This window comes from Pararge aegeria, chromosome 7 (assembly GCF_905163445.1).
Source record: "Pararge aegeria chromosome 7, ilParAegt1.1, whole genome shotgun sequence".
Lineage (NCBI taxonomy): Eukaryota > Metazoa > Arthropoda > Insecta > Lepidoptera > Nymphalidae > Pararge > Pararge aegeria.
In genome coordinates, this window is record NC_053186.1 from 8,570,937 (window position 1) to 8,591,856 (window position 20,920).

Consider the following 20,920-nt stretch of genomic DNA (forward strand, 5'->3'; position numbering starts at 1 on the left):
ACGGAAAAATGCCCATGACTGTACCTGCCATATTATATCCCATACAAGTGGGTCTAGCGTATCCTGTTAAGCTATGTACCCCTAGTACACAGTACACTACAACATCACGATAACTTGGATAATAAAATGGATTTTTAATAGTATCTATCTATCTATTTCATTTTAATGTTCTTAAAGATATAGAGTATCGTTTCACTTTAATCACACTTGATGGTAAGTGATACTGCAATCTAAAATAGAACACACTTGCCTAGAAAAGGTAAAGGTATCATTTAATTTTTTATATCTCACTCGACTTGTCAAAACAAAAAAAATCTTCGAAAAACCCGCTTTGACTGCTGGATTTTGTAGAGACTTCCACACACTTCTATAGTCTGGGGAGAAATATTAATACCCTTATTATATCCTCGAACACGGAATAAAATTTCTTTGTGGATCTGCCAAAGCACGGTAACAGGGAAAAGGAGAAGCTTACCGTGCGTGCCTAAAACCCGCGTGGAAAAATAAAAATGCGGTAGAAGATAAACATTGTGTAGTTTTCCCGTGGAGAAAATATCTACTGCCCATGCTAGCCGTGCTGCGACTTCTTTAATGTCCTTGCGTATGTGCATCTTGTAGAAGAAAGACCCTATTCGCCAGGCGTAACACATGACATTAATTTTTCGCATGTCTGTGACGCGAACAGATAAATTTTTCGGTAGAAAAATCAGCCCTCAAATTAGCTTAACCTGCTTTCACTATCAGAAAAGTAATGTCTTTAGATAATGATTCGGATGATGATGAACTATAAAAGTCCACGTGTCACAGTGCACGAGGTTGCGCGCTCTAGTATTGTAATCGCGGATGGTACTCGTAGGTAACGTGAAACAATTGAACTGGAAAGCCGTTAGAAAGCGTGCGTAACCTCGCGCCACTGCGCAGCCGCACCACCCAGCTGCTTCACTAGGGTTGTAACTTATTTCGACTATAATAATATACGTATTTTAAGCGAATGGTGAAATTAGGCTTCACCATTGGCATAGAGACGTATTTTATAATAGGCGATGGTAAAAAAACGGTGAGAGCCTAGTGGTTAGAGTTTCGCCCCCCCTTTCGCAGTGACCGAGTCCGAAAAGTTACGGCGAGTAACTTTTCGGAGTTATTTGCGTTTTTAATTAGAGAGATTCAAATATTTCTAGCTTTAACTGTGAAGGAAAACATCGTGGGGAAACTTGCCTGAGAGTTCTCCATAACGTTTTCAAAGGTGTGTGAAGTCTACCGGCCCGCACTTGGCCAGCGTGTAGGACTATGACTTAAATCTTCCTCATGCTGTGATGAGATCCGTGCTCAGTAGTCAGCGGGCAATGGGTTGATCATGGTTTAGCCAATGGTTGCCTGGGAGCGATGGCTTTGTAGCGATAAGGCTGCCGAATTGTGTGCGTTGCGTTAGGCTTTTCTATTTTCTGTAGATTTGTGTGGTGTACAATAAAAGTGTATTCATTCATAAATTAGTTCATATTACTTAACAACCATTTGTTCTTTTTAATTCCGAGCTTACCGTTTGTTTTTATGAAAATTATCCTATGCTTATGCCTATGCCTATTAGCCGATTATACTGTGGATATATCATAGTATAATCGGCTTGTTGTGTCAGTTAAATTATGGACACGGAAAAGTATATCTGTGAGTATTTGATATACTCAGCTCTAATAGACTTTATTAGTCTTATGAGTATTTATGAGTGCTGGTAATGAATTGATATTTTTTGACGAAATTGAATTCGTGCAGTGTGTAGAATATAGTTGTCACCATTTCTACTCTTCCCGCGGGTTTCGTACGAAACGATTAAGTAAATAAATGTACTACGACAATACACACATCGCCATCTAGCCCCAAATTAAGCGTAGCTTGTGTTATGGGGTACTAAGATGACTGATGAATATTTTTATGAATAGTATACATAAATACTTATAATATACAGATAAACATCCAGACACTGAAAAACACTTATGTCCATCACACACACATGTTCCAGTTGTGGGAATCGAACCCACGGCCTAGGACTCAGAAAGCAGGGTCGCCGCCCATTGCGCCAGTCGGCCGTCACCACTAAGTGAATATTACTAGTAGATTGAGTCTATGCTACCACTACCTATAATCTACTGCGATTACCAACCCACCTGCAAACGGTGGTGGTTATAGGCAAACCCTCCCGTTGGGCGTTGGGCTACTATTTTATAGGCTATTGAAATTGATGACGAAATTCAACTGGTAGTTCCTCACAACACAAGCTTTTCAGTTTTATCATCTTGAGTAGGAATACAATATATGGTAATCATTTTACTGTAAAGTGACAGCCCTATGCGATAACCGGCAATTTACTTGACATTTGATCTTCGTATTGGATTAACTATGGTTTAACTTATAGATATTATTACACTATAAATTCTATTAGCTAACCACACTGTATATTGTATATATTAATGCAACTTTGATGGTTTCTAAAGGACGAAGATAGTAAAAAAAATAAAGAGTACTTTATTGTTCGTCAATAAAAACCAACAATACATATTTATGTGTTTACTACAAAAACTAGTATTTGTTTTTTTGTTTGTTTTGAACGCGCTAATCTCTAATTCTATCATTATCACGTGTTGAGTGGGTGATGCAACGCGGTGGGTCGTGGTTGGGACAAATTTACTTATGTGTGTTATACGTAGAGCCAATAAACAATATTCCACTATTGTTTGTTCATAAGATGGTAGGTATGGTATATTCTTTAAAAAAGTGCTTGGACTAGCTTTGAGTGATTGGAATTTCTCGAGTTTCTTTTGCCTTTAAGAAGTTAATAACACAATAAATAACAATAGATTGTAACTTGTAATCCATAGAAGTTATTTCGATAACTTTCTCATAATTTCAAATCACGTACAGACTTTTCCGTTCATTGAGTATAATATAGGTTTTTGCATGCAATTAACGAAATGTAGTTATTCTGATCACGAACTTGTGTATATTGCAAAACAACTTCTAATTTGCATGCTATTCGATTAGCTTGGTCGTATATTTTAAAAATATTCTTGTCTCGCCGGTCTCATGCCTTTGCACCCCTTTCTACTTAAACGTTCTACTAGAAAAACAAAAATCGTACGTAATACAAAACTATTGAATCATAATCGGCTCAGCATTTTTTCAATACAATTGTGAAAACAAACCCAATTTATACGTCCTCTATGCTTCTGGTGTTTCCTTCATTAAACATAACAAAATTACTTGCTAGAGAACTGATTGTCTGTCCTACATTCGATTTCCGGGGCGGGAATTTTAGATTTTAGGTTTATTTGTTGAAAATCTTAGTAGTTAACTGCAACCTAAAGTCAAGAAATTGATGTTTTCCAACCCCATGAGAGTAAAGGGTCGCGGTTAACCCTAACATGTGATAATAATAAAATTGTTATAGCCCACCAACCCCCATTGAAGGAACGTGGTGGGTCGATGCTCTAGAATCCTATGAAGAGAGAGGAGGGCTGTGCCCAGCAGTGGGACTATAATAGATTTAGGAAAATGTTGATGCGGTGTTATAAATGGCAGTTGATTTATACAAACTTTCAAACCTGGTTTCAAACGTTTAGCGATGGTTTTACGATTTACAAATATATTTTTACAATTTATTGTCTATGGCTCAGTAACATAGTATCAATTAGGTTTAGGTGTTCTAAATATAAGTGAAAAACTGTTGAAAAATGTGTTGGTATATAATTATTGTGCTAGTGTTAGGAAGTATTATCATACGCAGGCAATGAACATGCAAACAGACAATCAGTTGTGTAATAAAAATGAATGTTATGGCGCTACAGTTTCTACTGATATGTCATGAATATGCATGCGATTTCGCGCTTGATATAATATTCTTGCTAATAGGCAGCTGAGGGTTCGGTCTTTGTTTTCTGTAAAGTGAGTACTGTACTAAGCCTTTGGCTTATGGGGTGTTAAAGTATTCGTAATAATAAAGAGCTTTGAATCCACAAACATATTTCTGATTTAATATAATTTTAGAAATCATCGTACAAGTTTGCCTTAAAAAACTTTATGTATATTCATAAAAATTCCACCCGACAGCTTAGTACCCATAACACAAGCTACGCTAACTTTGGGACTTGATGGTGATGTGTGTATTGTCATAGTGTAATAATTTATTTATTAACCCCCTAGCTTAAGTTCATCGTAAGCGTTTATTACTTTTTTGTTTCAAATTGTTTGCTTCCCTGGGATTAAAAGTAGCCTATGTCACTCTCCGTCATTCTATGCCAAAAATCAAGGTGATTGGTTATTTTTTAGGGCGTAAAGGAAGGACAAATAATCACACACTTTCGTATTTATAATCTTCCACAAAACCAGTACATTTATCCGTGATAAAAAGTAGTATTTATGCTATTTCAGCCTATGTGGCGTGCATAGCGGGTATGCACAACTTCTCAAGGTATGCAGATAATATAAAATGAAGAAAATCTCCAGTACGAGTTATAAAGGAAAACTTAAGGATGCGTTGATTATATACAAAATGTGTACATAGTAGTGAGTAGTGATGGCGATTACTACATTCGTAAACTTGAAAATAAAGCAACGAGGGTTCCAAACGCGCCCTGGGCTAAGAAGAAGCCTACAACAAACTTAGCCGGGTGTTTTTTTTTGTTATCGCCATCTCACATTTATTATATTATCATAGATATATTAATAATATTAGTAAAAATATATTTTTCGTTGGTTCATTAATAAATAATTCTATTAATAAAAAAAAGAAAGTAATTAGTAATTTTCTACATTTTACTTGGCACCACATAAAAATATTAGTAGGTATAGATATAACTTTCTAGCTAGCATCCTGCTAAGACTAATGTGCATGTGAACACATGTGAAACTGCAGGGGATAATAAACGTATAAATAAATATTAAATGTAAGTAACTAATTTTTAAATCCCTAATAATATTAGAAATGTAAATGTAAGTTTGTTTGTTACGCTTTCACGCGAAAACTACTAAACCCGATCTTCATGAAACTTTTTATACATATTCTTGGAGGTATTAGAAATAATATAGTATAATTTTCATTGAAAAAAAAAATAATTACGTAAGATAAAAAATTGTTTGTAAAAAAATCTCAAAATCTCATACATGACATGATCGGTGTAGACTATGTAGCAGTACGCTGCCGCCCAAAATTACGCGGGCGAAGCCGCTGGGCACATCTAGTAATTAATAAATTAACATAAGTCAAAACAAAACCGATAATACGCGGCACTTTTTCAACTCGGGTACGGGTATTTTGCGCTCTTGAATTACTTTAATAGTCCTCCACTTTATCACAGACTATACAATTCTACGAGTGGACTATTGCGTCATTGATAAGGACTATCACGTTGATAACACGCCAATTGGGGATTAAACATTATATCGATGGTTTGCTATCAGTAATAGCGACATAACGTTATAGGGAGATTCTTTCAAGTTTTATAAGTTTAAAAAAATCGGCCAAGTGCAAGACGGACTCGCGCACGATGGGTTCCGTGTCATTTTCTATAAAAACGGCCATGCCTGATGTTTGGGAGCGCCTTTATTCTGTTTTCTGTAGCAAGGACTCTCCTGTCGTTCTCCTTTATATTCCTTGATTTTCTTACGCTTGTGATTAATCACACTGCATTCGGACCCTTTTCGGTTACAATTAAGCAACTTCCCCGTTGGTCTAGCGGTTGGATCAAATACGTATAATGTACTTACTTGGTTCGATTTTCGGTGCCTAAGTATTAAGGATATTCAGCTGCGTGCATGGGTGACGCAGATTATATAAAATTGGTTATGTTAATTCAGGACGAGTTATAAAAGCTTAAGGGTAGGCTATTTATAACTCTTACAATACCTATCCTTAAGTTTTTAAAACTCGTACCGGAGATTTTTATCATTTTACATAGTCTGCATACCCTGCATACCCTCTATGGACGCCACTGAGTATATTCATCTTCGTCATCATATCAACCCATTACCGGCCCACTACAGGGCGCGGGTCTCCTCCCACAGTGGGAAGGGACTAAGGCTGTACTCCACCAAATCCGCTTCTACACTCCACACGCCTTTGAGAACATTGTGGAGAATTCTCTGGCATGCAGGTTTCCTCACGATGTTTTGCAACACAAGTGATATTTTAATTGCTTAAAACGCACATAACAGAAAAGTGAGAGGTGCGTGTTGGGATTCGAACTCGGCCCCCTAAAGTGAAGTCCTACACACTGGGCTATCACCGCTTCTTAGTATATTAAATTGTACAAAATGCATATATGTAAATAGGAACAGCAGATATAAAGCATAATTTGTAAACCGCAATTCGCTGATCTATCTACTAGAAAGCGGATGTGGGGACGCTGATTCCGATAGGGGGAAAGCGGACATGGCGCACATTGTTATAGTTCATGGTAGTTTGAACCGAAGCTACTTCCAAATGGAGCAGGTTATCACTCATTCATATGTGCTACTCCATATTTCCGGTAAATGTATTCAATTTTTTTTTGGTTTGAAAGAACGCATTAGTTAACAGACACATATTTAGATCCCGATTTTTATAATAATGGTATAGAAAGAAAAGAACTCCTCATTTCTAATTAAAATACTATATATAATCTATTTTGGCTGCATAAAGTACCTTAGTAAAGATTTTATTTATTTATTGTACCTACTCTTATATCTTCTAAATCTTCATATTTTTATTATACGAAAGCTATAAGACACTCAGCAGATCCTAGCGAGAGCTATGCACGGAGTGTCTCTACATAACCAAATCAGAAATGTAGAAGTAGAAGCCCCCGATTAACCGTCTTAACTCATCTAGTCTCGAAACTAAAGTTGCAACGAGAGGAGCTCACAGTTCAGAGAATTGATTGGGATTGGGATCCTAAGCAAGGCGGCGAGCGAACACGTAAACATATTTTCTATAAACATGCAAAATTTATTACCAAACATATTGCATAAGACAGAATTAGATTTTGAAATCAAACCAACAAAGTTATTTATCGAACTTTCGCTATGTGCCGAATTGAAAAACGATATTTTTAATGTCAACCATTTGTCACATCCATTCGCTGTTTCAAATCACCAGTAATACACTTTCGTGCATTTTATTTGCGTGCCTGGCATCATAAATCTTGATCTTGACATTAATACCATTCAGCTTATCAAATTTATTAATTTAAGATTTATACCGTGAAAATCAATTTATCGAAATAAGTTGGTAGACTTCTTTAGGTGTGATTATGCGTTCTTCTTTAGCTGGATAAAAACATTTCTAAGTGAGTATCGTCTACGATTTTAGACGCTCCAGTGCGTGGGGCTAAACTTATGGATCCCAAAGTTAAATCTCCTTGTTTAGTGCTTACCATATTAGGATAATTTCTCCTTAGTAAACGAATAGTTTTGACCTTGGCAACTGAAAGGCGCTTCTTCTTAATTTTCTCGTTTGTCTTCTGGTTATATCGATGGATCGTGATGGTTCAATTTTCGGTTCAGGTGAAACTTTATTAAGTATCATGTGTTACTGCCAATAAATTCTCTGTGGCAGCCTGGAGTTAGGAAGACGACGTTGTCCACCCTCGTGCTTCTGGATGATCCTGCTTAGGGATGGATGAATGCTCTCTTATGCGAGCATTCATCTCTTAGCGCAATAACTTTTATGAGAGATGGGACCTGGTGTCCAGAGGTGGAAAATTAATAGTCTGAGGATGATGTTGATGTTGTCTATCGATAGAGAAACTGGAACATGATTGTGCTCTCAAGTGCACGATGATTCATTAAACACTATCGATAAATCAGAATTCACGTTACCTATAATACGTAAATGTTATATGGACGTTTTGATTAATCCAACATTTGAAGTAATCCGTTTGTTACGTTGTAATACGGAAGATTAGTTTGCAGGGAATACGATGAGCGTTGAACAACTCTGATTACCTAACTATTGGGCATTGAGTGTACTTAGAGCCTAACGGTGCGAAAAGGATTTTAGCGGATCTACTTGATCCGAAATGAAAAAAATATTTACAAGAGATATGCTTTGACTTGAAAAGTAATTTATCAAAATTACGTATTAAAAAGACAGGTATTTGAAGATCGTGGGAATTAAAGTTATAAAAAGTTCTCAGTATAAAAACACGTACTAACTACCAACCGATCATTCAAGAACGTGTATTTTGATAAGTTGCTGAACAAGTAGATTGTAACTAAACAATTATATAAAACGTACGTAGAAATAGTATAAAAATTTAATTACAATTTATTTTTGCGTTGTTGGTACATTTCCACTAAAACTTGTTTACGTTTATGATCAAAACTCGTGATTCGCTTTTACTGAATGCATGTTTTAATTATTTTTTAATACATTTAGAACATTAAAGAGTTATAAAATTAATATTTCCTTAATAATAAGATACGTATAGAGTAAAAATGTACAGTAGGTACTATGAAAAATTTGTTTACAAAAAAGTACAATAAATGTCCAAATTTTAACCCACAACGCTAGCTGGCATTATTATAACGCTAAAATTAGCCGCTAGACTAAATTGGCTCTTGTTCCTGTGTCACCACCAAAGCGTATATCAACGATTGACGTTTCGAGAGTGTCTATAAAGTAGGTCTACTTAAAATATAAGAATTTCGATTAGATATTAAGTGTTCTAAATTTTAGTTGGTGGTTTCAGACTTTTTCTGTATGGACAAATTCAGACAGAAAAAGTCTGAAAACATCAACTAAAAGTTCCTTTAACGGTAGGAAATTAAAAGGAGATAGGTGATAAAATAAAATAGATAGCTTTAATTAATGAAATGGGTTTCCAAATGATCTAGTATACTAAATAATAATAAAGTCATCAGTTAAAATAAATTAAGTAAGAACAATAAGTGACAATAAAAAAATTAAATAGAGTGATAATGACAATAAAAAATTAGTACAAATACAGTTAACAGTGAAGTAGTGTAAAGTGATGTAAAAGAAGAACAACAAGATGATGTTGTATGTGACCAGCACGAGCGGGGAAGTGGGGGTGAGACGCCCGCCGAGGAGAAAGTATATCAGTGCCAATATCAAGGTTTGTATAAAGATCGTCGTCATAAGTGTCTGTTAAGCTGATGGCACTATTGATACGAAAATGTCTTATGGACTGAACAAAACATATAAACAATCCACTTAATGCATACCTACTTGTTATATTACTAGAGAGGTTTATTGAATGAGCCACATGACATCGTTTCATTGGCGCTAAGCAATAAAAGACCTACACGGCACACCTACACCTATCCGTACCTATACTACCTATAGAGATATAAGACAGTCGCAGACAGTAAACATATTTAAAAATCGACTAAAAGAATTTTATTTATCTAATATGATATAGTGTATGTATGTTCTTTTGTATGTTTATTACAAAATTATATATATTTTTATGTATGTATATATTATAATTATATGTATTTAACTTTATTGTATTACTGGTTGCACTATCCCGTTTTCCCTAACCTAATTCTCTACCATAAAGGGTTGTCTGGAGGAGATGGAGAACCGGCTTTGCGCATCTTATATATACTTTTTATTGTTTTGTTATTTCTTGTTTTCGCTTTTAATTTGTGCAATAAAGACTTTATCTATCTATCTATCTATCTATATTATATAGTCCTTCTGACAAGGTTATGTTGAGTAACTTTACTAATAAAAAAAGATGTACATGGTTCTTTCTTCTGAGATCCGTGGTATCCTAATAGATGACGTTTATTTTATTGTAGGTCGAATAAATAAATAAATGAATAAATATACTACGACAATACACACATCGCCATCCAGCCCCAAAGTAAGCGTAGGTTGTGTTTTGGGTATTACGATGACTTATGTTTTTATGAATGATATACATAAATACTTATAATATACAGATGAACACCCAGACACTGAAAAACTTTCATGTTCATCACACAAACATTTTCCAGTTGTGGGAATCGAACCCACGGCCATGAACTCAGAGAGCAGGGTCGCTTCCCACTGCGCCAGTCGGCCGTCAAATAATATATCTATTACAATATCTTCTATTCATTTATATCTATGGCTTAGTGTAAGTTATCGAAAAAAGTAAACGTCACATAGGCGTTTGCATCAAACTCTTGTTTAACACAGATGACCAAACGTTATGAATAGACCATTAATAAACGCAAATCTGGCGTAACCTTAAAGGGCTGTTACACAAATTTCCGTCGTTTCAAACAATCGCAACAAAATCTTGACTATATACGAACCATTGCATTGCTATCAACACAAGAAACGATTTGTAGCAGCGATCGATAATTTACTTGTTTGCAACGGGTTTCGGCATGACTTATGAGGATTCACTGGTGAATCGATTTCGCTCCATAATACAGGTTCTCAAAAATAATCCGCCTAACATTTGTTATGATTTTATTGTTATTTCTCAAATGTACTATGACCGTACGTAATATCAGATACAGAAACTTCCGAGGCTTATCCGATAGTTGACAGTTCTTTTATAAGCAGGAAAGTATTCTGCATGCAATAAGCATTAAAAACAGAGAAATAAGTATATCAAAGATCGCAGATAGGCAAAAGATAGTGTCATAATAAGTGATATAAATAATTTACGATATGATAATGTTATGACGGTCGTTTTATTTGAAGTAGGTACAATTTTTGTGTTCTATACATTTGTTTCTTACTTTTATCGGATTTATCATTTATTGGGGCTGATATGCTTTGATGCATCTATGCCAACTTTATTAAAATAATCTGGTTTCAAATATAATGTTGTTCGCGACTAAAAACAGGTAATGTGTTTAACAGTCTATGTTTATAAATGATAGATGTTCTAGTTTTGTGAAGCTATTGGACCAATTTTATTAATTAGGGTATCGATGTTTTATATATGAAGCTTGTACTGTGAATAAAATTATACAAAAATTCAATTTTATTGTAAACTATAGGGAGTGAGACGTTTTAAATTCGTAGGCGTAAATTGTGGTTAAAGGCGTTTATTTTCTCAAAAGAAAGTACAATAATATTAAAACTACAAACAACGGCGCGTACAAAACAATCAGAAATTATATAAAAAAATTAAGGGTAAATTTATAAACGAAAGCCACTCAGATTTTGTCACTTACAAAGGTTTTAAGTTTTTTTCTTAAAAATATTGAAATTTTATTCTATTTTAATGTCGTTAGGTAATTTATTATACATCAATGCTCCTTTAAAGCTTATGTTTTTCTTACCGTAATTTGTTCGTGGTTTCGACATTTCACGGTCTTGTGCTTCATATTCTTTGAACTATGCTTACTTATACTTGTACATCTATGAATGAGAACGCTAACCAATAGACTGTATGCCTGATCCAATGATTAGGTACAGTATATCCACTGCGTGAGTACGTCGGTCGACGACAATTTGCGAATGTGAAATTTCAGATTTTTGTCTGGTCAGGGGGCTTAGTAGTAGTACTACTTTAAAAATGACAGCGATAATAATCATTATAATTCTTTTATCATTAAAATAATAATACTGTTTCAAGGTATGGTATTAAGATCACTGGTTTCGGAGGAGGCGTAAGCTTTGGCTAGTTACCAGGGTTACCGCTAGAGATTAAGGGTATCGGTACGATGCCGCGTAGAAACCAGTTAATTTAATAAAACTGCCATATCCCTAACATGTTTGACCGCTACCACCTTCGACTGTATCATATAACTTATCACCAGTTTAGATTGCAGTCAACGGCTAACTTGTAGTGGAATAAAAAAACGGCTCAGGTAAAGAGTTCGTCATGACAGAACACCTATCTAAAATAAAGCTTTTTCTTCCCAGCGCCACCATGCCGGCATATCGCAGTCGTCGTGCAGCGACGGCTCACTGCTCAGCGTGGGCTCGTCCGAGATGGATGATGACAGCAGCAGCAGTCACCAGCACGACCAGTCGCGGAGTGACCACTCTGACGTCTACAGTGAGTATCCTTATGCTTAAGAATCGTATCTCTTTATTAGCATTTCTATCAATAGCAGTGATAGCCTAGCGGTTAGGGCTACGGACTAAATCCTTATGGAAGCCCCTATAGTGGGCCGGTATTGGGTTGATGATGGTGACACAGGTACCCCGTCTGTTTTCAACGGTTTCCAGTGATTCGTTCTATGTCGTCTGTCTACCATCGTTTCCGGTACATGATCGCCATTCTACTTCCGTGGGAACCCAACGTCTGAACCCCCCTCGTTGGCGAAGCTGTTCCCATTGCAACTTAAGTTTCGGTTATTGTACTTTGCGATCATCTCGTTTCTGATTTTATCTCGCTCTCTGCATTATCTGCTCAATGGAAGCGCAAATTTCCTCAGCATCTAATAAGCAAAGCAGACCCATAGCGTGTAAAAAATGCGACTACGAGAAGGTATCTCAAGCATGCCTTACAATGCTTCCTTCACCCTTTAAACAAGTGATATGTCATTACTTAAAATGCATATAGTTCTGAAATGTTTGAGGTGCGTGCCGGGGATCAAACTGGGTCCCCCGTAAAGAAGAAAAACGAAATCCCATCTATTAGGTTATCACCGCTCCTCATAAACTGCAGATGATAATGATGATGAAATGGGCTACCTACATATGTACGTACGTACTGCAATTATTCTTGCCCTTTAACCTTTCAGATTCTTCCGAGCCGCCACCGGGCGTGGCGCCACTGTCGCACTCAGCCGCACGTCACAAGATGGCAGTGCGACCGCGCCGCACACACGGTGCGCCCAGGCGAAAGAAAGCCAACCCTGTAAGTAAATCATCTTCGTAAATCGTCTATGAGACGCTCTCCTAAACAACGAACTTTGAATTTTTATGAGCAACTCGCACATTTTGGAAAGTTCATTTTTACTATTACTATTAATAATTATTATTAATAGTAAAAGTAAAAACTTTTTTACATATTCTCATGACTTAAACCTTTGTCAGAGCATTTAACAAAATATTATTGCAGACTATTAGACGCCGTCCTGCAAATGGCTAATAAAATTTTATAAAACGTGTAGATGAATTATTTTGACAGGCGTTAGTAAAAACTTGTATCTTGCTTGTATAAGATAAAGAACTGTTCATAATTGAGATATAATATTTTTCAAGATAAAAACGAACATAGTACAGATCAGAATACAGTCATCACCCCTCAGTGGCGTGCACTTCATACATGCACAAAAGCACTGCCTAACATAAATGTTATATATAACTTACGAGTTATATAGATTAAGATAGATAGTTAAGAGGAGGATTTTTGCCTTTTTATATAGTTTACTGCTGTGTGCATACCCTGGTAAGAAAGCCAGTGTACGCCACAGTCACTCCTCCTCTTCCAGCTGTCGTCAGACGTGAACCACTTACATCAATAAGACAAACAGTACTCCTGCTCTAAAGGCCTCAAAGGAGGGTTTGCAAACACCAAGCTGGGAAGACCCTTCCGTTATAGACTACTAGCTGTTGACCGCGACTTCGTCCGCGTTTGATTTTGTTTTTTGATGTGGCATTCAATTTAGTTGTAGTTTTAGAACTACAAAAAAAAATTAATCAGTGTCGCTAAGCCTTAAATGAGAGGTTTGCTGCTGTCCGCCGAGGAGTTCTGTCCTCTATCTCCAACCACATTCATCAGATCTACACAAAGTTTGGGCAAAATTAAACACATATTTATAACCTCTATAGTACAAAAATAATGGTTTAAATCGGTAATAATTTGTCGGAGTTATGGTTTAAGTCGTCAAACACTTTCATGCATTCTCATAAAGCCACAGAGCTTAATGTCGGGATAAAAAGTATGCTATATTACTTCTAACACTTCCAAAAATATGTGTACAAAGGTTCATGAGGATCGGTTAAGTAGTTTTTGCGTGAAAGCGTAACAAACAAACTTACCTTGACATTTATTATATTAGTAGGGATATTGATATATGATAGTGAGATTTCTCTTTGAGTTGATATTGCACGTTTCTTTTCTTCTTCTTAATTAGATCTTTTAATATGGGCCTAGCGACTAACTGCAAATATGTGTGTACAATTACAGATAGCCGCGACAGCCTTGCCGATAACTCCCGAGCTGAACGAAGAAATGATACGAAGCACTACTCCTGAAGTCGTGTCTAAAACCTCAGAAGTTGTTACTGGTATGTATTTTTAACTCTCTCTTGCTTCACGTACCTAATTATATATTTTAATCTCCTCAAGAGTTGTTTGTTTGCATTCGTTATTGCACACGTTAAAACGATACGACACAGAAAGGACAATAAACAATACAGAAACTTAATCTTTGCTGGCAATTTATAAATTAATTATAAATTAGTTGCTGGCAATTTAGCAATTTATCATTTATGAATTTTCTGTTTGTTGGTCTGCTGGGAGGTTTCGGCCGTGGCTAGTTAACAGCCTATCGACAAAGACGTGCCGCTTAATTATTTTGCGATGTCGCGTTGAAACCGATTAGGGGTGGTGGGTCGGGTATGGGTTTAGTATAACTGCGATACCCCTAACAGGCTAGCCAGTTATCACCTTAGACTGCATTATCATTTACCATCAGGTGAGATTGCAGTCAAGGGCTAACTTGTACTGGAATAGAAATAAAAGTTATTTGGACGTGCAAGGGAAATCTTATGCTAAATCTCTACCTGACAAATCTCTGTTGTTAATCTGAAAGTAACAAATGTCCAAAAAAAATAATTTTCAACCATGTAAATTAATAAATTTTTTTATATTGATCCTTATTGTCTAAATTATAACCAACAACCCGCCGGCAAAGCCTAGCGGCTTTGTTGGCGGACATATTTCACACGCAAAACAATGAAATTATTTGAAATTTTAACTGTTTTTTTTTCAGAATCATTCTCTTCATCGACCACTTCGAAGCATCATATGATTATTAAGGAGCAACACCATCAGCAACTGAACCGAGAGTTACAGAAAGTTCTCGATACTCCAAGCGATACCAAACTAAAATCCTCCTCCCTACCCCCCGGACTAGCGTTAAGCCAACTTGTTGGACAGTCTCCTGCGAAACTGAGCATTGCAGAGTCCAACACACCGAGGTCTTCCATCAAAAGAAGCAAGTCAAGCACTCAAGACCAATCGCTTAGAGAAAGTTCGCCAAAAATACAGACAAACGAAGCTCACACCTACCAATCCGAGGAGAGGATTTCAAAGAGTCGCACTGACAAGAAGTATGCCGAAGAATCTTGCCTGGAAAAGAAATCTAAGTCAGAAAAGAAACTCGAGAACGAAGTCATAAGGTCTTCAAAGAAAGAGGAGTCGTTTTTCAGTAGACTACTGCTGAGGAAAAGTGGGAAGAAGTCAAAGAAGGATCAGACGGACGGAGAGGGCCAACAAGATGTTAAGAAAACGAAAATGGAAAAATCCACAGCACAATATAAGGCTGTAGACACAGAGAGAAATTCAGGATTTTACTACGGTGAACAAAGCCAAGGATACAAACCTATCCCCGCTGAGCGTTCGTACAAATCTGCAGGCCAGAAAGTCTTCGCCAATCAAATGCACAAGAGAATAGATAATAAGGGTGCTTACGTTCACGACGGAGCATACAAAGATGTGTACAGTGCTGCCAAAGTTGCCGGTGTCGAATATAGCATAACTGATCTTAAAGTTGCCGAGGAAACAGATAAAATGTTGAATTTGGAAATGAAGAATAGATTTAGTAGACGTGAAGAATTTAGTGAAAGAGGAGAAAAGGCAAAGCGCTCTTCCTCCAAGGAAGTTATTGATGAAAGTAAGAGGGAATCATTTAGCTTGCACCATGACAAATCGAAAAGACCCGCTTCAGTTCAAAGGTTGATTGACCCATTTTCCACAAAAACATTTTTAGTTAATGAGTTAGCAAATAGAGCTCAGGAGGAAAGTTTGTCGCCCACTTTCGAAGTTTCTGATGAAGAACCTCCTGTAAGAGGAATGAGAATCAAAAGTGTCAACAATGATTACGTTTTCCACAGTGGAAGCATGCCTAAAAATATTCCTTACTTCAATCCGAGTGTTATGATATCATCTTCTCCTAACAGGAATATTACTCATAGCTCAGAAAATATGAAGTACGTGAGTAGGTCATCAGAAGTATCCGATTTTAGGGAAAAGGAAATAGTTCCTAAACGTGAAACAATAAATCGTGGTAAAACAGAGGAATCTTACGTTACATCCGGTTTGAGATCATTAGGAGACGAGTATGTTGAAACAAGGAGCAGCATAGGTAAATCACACAGTTTTCGATATGCATCGGAATCGCCATCGCTTAGCTCGCAGGAAAATCAGATGCCTAGTCTTCCGGCAATAGTTGGCATTTCAGAGCCTTTGCTCGAAAGCTGGGAAGTGAATTATAGAAGGAACGTAAGCGAAAGACACGATTACTCTAAGAGACTTTCTGCAAGAAATTATGGGTTGCTTCAAGGTAGTTCTGAAGCAAATTACGACAGCTTGCCAAGCACTGATAGTAGTTACCTTGACAGCCTGAAGCCCGACCTAAGCGAAGACAGAAAGCTTTTTACTAACAGCATTCAAATTACAATGGACACACACAAACGTGATAGTGACATTTCTCAAATAGAGGCTAAAATCGATGACATTATAAGTTCACCTAAACCTATTATGTCTCCAATACTCAAATCTAATTCTTTAGACAGCGTTACAAGTAGCCCAGAAAAACCTATTGAAGATAGACGTAAAACTATATCTGTTGAAAGTGCATTAGGACAGTCTAAAGCTAACCATCAAAAAGAAAATAAAGTTGACACTGAAGGTTTTATATCTGTTACACACATAAATAAAGAACAAACACCTATCGCAATTAAAAATACAGAACCCTTGAAAACGAGTAAAAGTGATGAAAAGATCCAAAAATCAGGGAGCACCAAACCAAGTGTACCTGAATTTTTAAATATACAATTGAACAAAGTTGATTCAAAACCTGCCACAAATGTGGTTCTTACTGCTAATATAACCCCAAAAAAAACGGATAGTCCTCAAGCTGAAAAAGATGATAATGTTGAATGTTTTCTCGTGACAGAAACAAAGCCTACGCAGAACATACAAACCAGAAAGGATTCTTTTAAAAGAACTGAAGCCGTTGATGCTCAAATTGAAGAAAAAATTATCGTGAGTAGTTCAAAAGCTGTAGTGACTAATGCGGGCAATGTAACTCCACAAAGTCCTTCGACACCTAAACATTTTTTCAAAAAGAAATCATTTAGCGTTGATTCTCAAGATCGACCTGAAAAATCCAGAACCAGCTCCGTTAGTACAGAAGGCAGTACCGAAAAAATAGATGATAACATATCCATTGATCAGAAATCACGTTCTAGTTTCGGAAGTAAAAGCTCAATCCAAAGTACCGATAGCAATGAAAACAGAACTCCCGACAGACAAGAGGAAACAGTTATTTATAGGAAAAAACAGATTATTGGAAAAGAATCTCGAGGAGATAGAAGAAATGATGATGAGCCGGAACTAATGAAAGTTTTCGCTAGACGATCTCTTAAACTTAAAGATTCTGAAGCCGATCACATAGCCCACGAAATTGCTGAAGCCAATGCAATAGCAGCGAGGTCTAAGTTATTGAAAAATGAATTCAACGCGTCTATTAAGTCGAGAGACAGTGACAAAGAAAATGAAGAAATCAAGGAACAGAGCCCGGAAAATAAATTAGTTGATATCGCAGCAAGAGTCAGTCAGTTTGGAGTTCACTACCAAAGGAGCGTTAGCATTAACAGTGTTAGTACTAAAAGAGACAGTGCACCGGTTTACAGAAACGATGTAAATAAATATAAGAAAGAGGTATCAGATTCCACACCTGAAAAAAGATTAAGGAACAGAACATTTCCGGATTCATCAAATGATAGAGAAGATATTAAAAGTATAACCAAAAGTGAAGCGATGGCTTTTAAGGCAGATACTTTAACCAAACGGCCTTGGCAGAGGAAGGACGACTTTAGACAGTCTTTAGAAAAGGAGAAGCGCGAAAGTACTGTGATAGAGAAAGACGGAGATAACGAAAAGTGTGAAAGTGCGATAGAGAAGGCTGTAGAGGAAGCTGATGCCTCGCCGCAGTTCAAGGGTATTTTGCAAATGAGGGCGGAATGGGAAAGGCGCGCGAAACAGGGGATGACCAAATAAACAAGGTGCTAAGCGTAAGGCTAGGACGTAGTTCCAATTATGTTGCGTTTTATATATAAAACTCATTCTTAGGTTTTAAGACAAAATCAATTCTGTTTTAGCAGAGTGACATTGTAATATTAATAGACTGAGAATTAGTGGACTGTTGGTTCGGAGTGTTTTTATTGGTCACACTTTTATTTTATATTAATACCACACCTTCATAGATTCTTTAAAGTGGAATAGACACACCGTTTTTTCTCTTTCTGTCATAAGGTTTCTGACAATTTGATGAAGAAAACAAAGCATTGTGAAACTGCACAACCACTTTATTGAGTTTACATTTGTAAGGAGATTAGTATAAAGATCATGAAGCTAATATTCAATATTTAAGGTTCTTAGCGATAACTTGGAATAGTTATTAGAGCACATTCATTAAAGTCGTATCAACCAGAATGAAGCCAAGATGTACTAGACCCCATGAGATTAAAAAAATGGTTAATTTCGATCAGTATAAAACACTTCCCTTATATAATTTCACTAGCTCTTAGATATTAAAGAAATTGTATTTAAAAAAAATTGCTTGATGCAATATCGTTAAATTGTTGGAAAATAGTATTGTGATGAAATGTAAATCTATTGTCATAGGAAAATTTAAATGAATATGAAGTTTAGAATTAGACATAGTCAATAAAAAAAAAGTTTTTTTCTAAAGGTTGCATTTATCACAGATTTTTCTGACGATATCAATGTCTTATTAGACTTAACACGAGTTAACGTTCATTTATTTCGAAAATAATATTAAATGTAAATAATTAAATAGATAAACATCTAAACTGGACGGAGAAATTGAAATGTAAGCAATCAAGCAGTAAGGAAAATATGCATTTTTGGGTTTTATCCCCACTCGCAATGTGCATTTTATTATTAAATATAAAAGTAGACAAAAATCTATGACAACGGTAACATTAATTATCTAAACGTAGACACTCTTTAAGACCATTTCTGCGTCCAGCGTATTATTAATAGATATTAAAAAAATACTAAACCCGCATATTCATTTTAAATGAAATGTTAGTAATAAAATGAATAAATAAAAAAGAAGAATAAATGAAGGTATATTTTCATAATTCCACACAAGGATATTGCTGTATACAACCGCGTAATAAAACTAATATAGGTTCATTTATTAACATTAAGTAGATTTTCAAAATATTCTCAGAATAACATTATATAAATATATATATAATCTAAGTAACGTTCGTTGTTAAGACAAGTGTATTTTTGAGTGTTATTGCAATGATATAGCGATAGTTATATTTTATTAAAGACTACATTATGTATTAAACATTTCTGAACTGTGAAATACAAATTTTATTGCTATAGTTTAACTTGTATTTTTAATTTCTTCTCCTTTTGACCAATCACTCCTTAAGACATGTCTTATCTAGACATCAACTTACTTACTGCCATCGCGTAAAGCAGTACTATTTGCCCCACTGCGAAAAAAGGATAGTTATGCTTTTCGAGTTTATGTATGTATGTATTCATGCACGAGTATGTATATTTGTTTGGCACGCCCTAGAGCCCAAACGTTAATGCACTCGTCTTAGTCGTGAGAGTGACACTGGGTACATCAACATTTTAAATTATTATTAAAAAAAACTAAGAATTCATTGAAGAACTGAAAAGATAGAAACAAGATTGTAATTAGATATTTTAGTTTTGGTTCTGAATAATCTTAGTTGACAGTGTTCACAAGCGCTGTCAGAGGCATAACAGGCTCACTTCTCATAATTTGGTTGGTGATATAGGTAGAGCAACAAAATCTCGGAGAGTGCAAGGTTCAAATTAAAATCTTGATTCTTTTCAGTTCTTCAATGAATTTAGTAAAGATCGCAGTTGGGTTTTTTGTATATTTTTTTTTTTTTGTATTTAATATTGTTGACGCTCTCGTTTCAGAATATAAATAATCTTTAATTGAAGGCAGTAAAGGTTTCTCATATTAAACTCGTTCTGAAATATTTCTGCTTTAAGAGATAGTTGTCAGTATTGGAAAGAAGCAAGCGTTACTTTGCGGAAATTCATAATGCATTATGAAAATTAAGCTTAATTTGCTATACTCCGCGAACAGTGTTCACTTAACAGTTATTCATTGTAAAGTCAACATCTCCTGAGGATGCTCCGGTTTGGAGCGAAACGTGCGTAAGGGTACATTGCCGAGGATTTGTTTGGTGTGGAGTATACGGATTGAAGTAATTATAAATTACACCATACAGATTCTCCTGCTGTTTGCGAATTGCGGAGTATAGCAAATGAAGCTTAATTTTCATGATAGTTGTGAGCTTACAGAAGAATTATTGAAGCAAGGCTAAATTAGATAAGTATTCTCGTAATACTGGTAAGTACTACTGGCAATAAACCGATATGAAGCATTTTTTGATCTTATGGGAAATAGCAAAAAAATACCTAGAAAATAATTATATTTATATTAACACGCTTTTTCGTTTATTTTCTTAGGATCCGATACTGCTTATGAGTTCGCTAGTCAACAAAGATTTCAATTCCTTACGGAAAAACTAATCCCGGCGATATTGAAAATGAAAGGACGGATAAAATATGTTACATTCCTATAGAATAAGACTTTCGAATTTAATAAACAAAAATCATTTTGCAGACTCAATTTCAAAATGTAAACCTGTATTGTTTAACCTTGTAGTTATATTTTAAAGAATATCATAAGTCCTGACTACAAAA

At 35.8% G+C, this 20,920-nt stretch overlaps 1 protein-coding gene across 4 annotated transcripts in view; it reads left to right on the forward strand.

The window, feature by feature from the left end:
• LOC120624894 overlaps positions 1-19,554 on the forward strand; it is a 146,916-nt gene extending 127,362 nt beyond the window's left edge. For 3 of the 4 annotated variants that reach the window (XM_039891661.1, XM_039891662.1, XM_039891663.1), the window contains 4 exons: positions 11,867-12,002; positions 12,694-12,809; positions 14,085-14,184; positions 14,892-19,554. In XM_039891661.1, the coding sequence (XP_039747595.1) occupies positions 11,867-12,002; positions 12,694-12,809; positions 14,085-14,184; positions 14,892-18,184 (3,645 nt within the window). In that variant the 3' untranslated portion in view covers positions 18,185-19,554. Of the gene's footprint in view, positions 1-8,966; positions 9,105-11,866; positions 12,003-12,693; positions 12,810-14,084; positions 14,185-14,891 lie in introns of those variants that run through there. The other variant, XM_039891664.1, reaches the window with a different exon arrangement.
• The last annotated feature ends 1,366 nt before the right edge of the window (positions 19,555-20,920 follow it).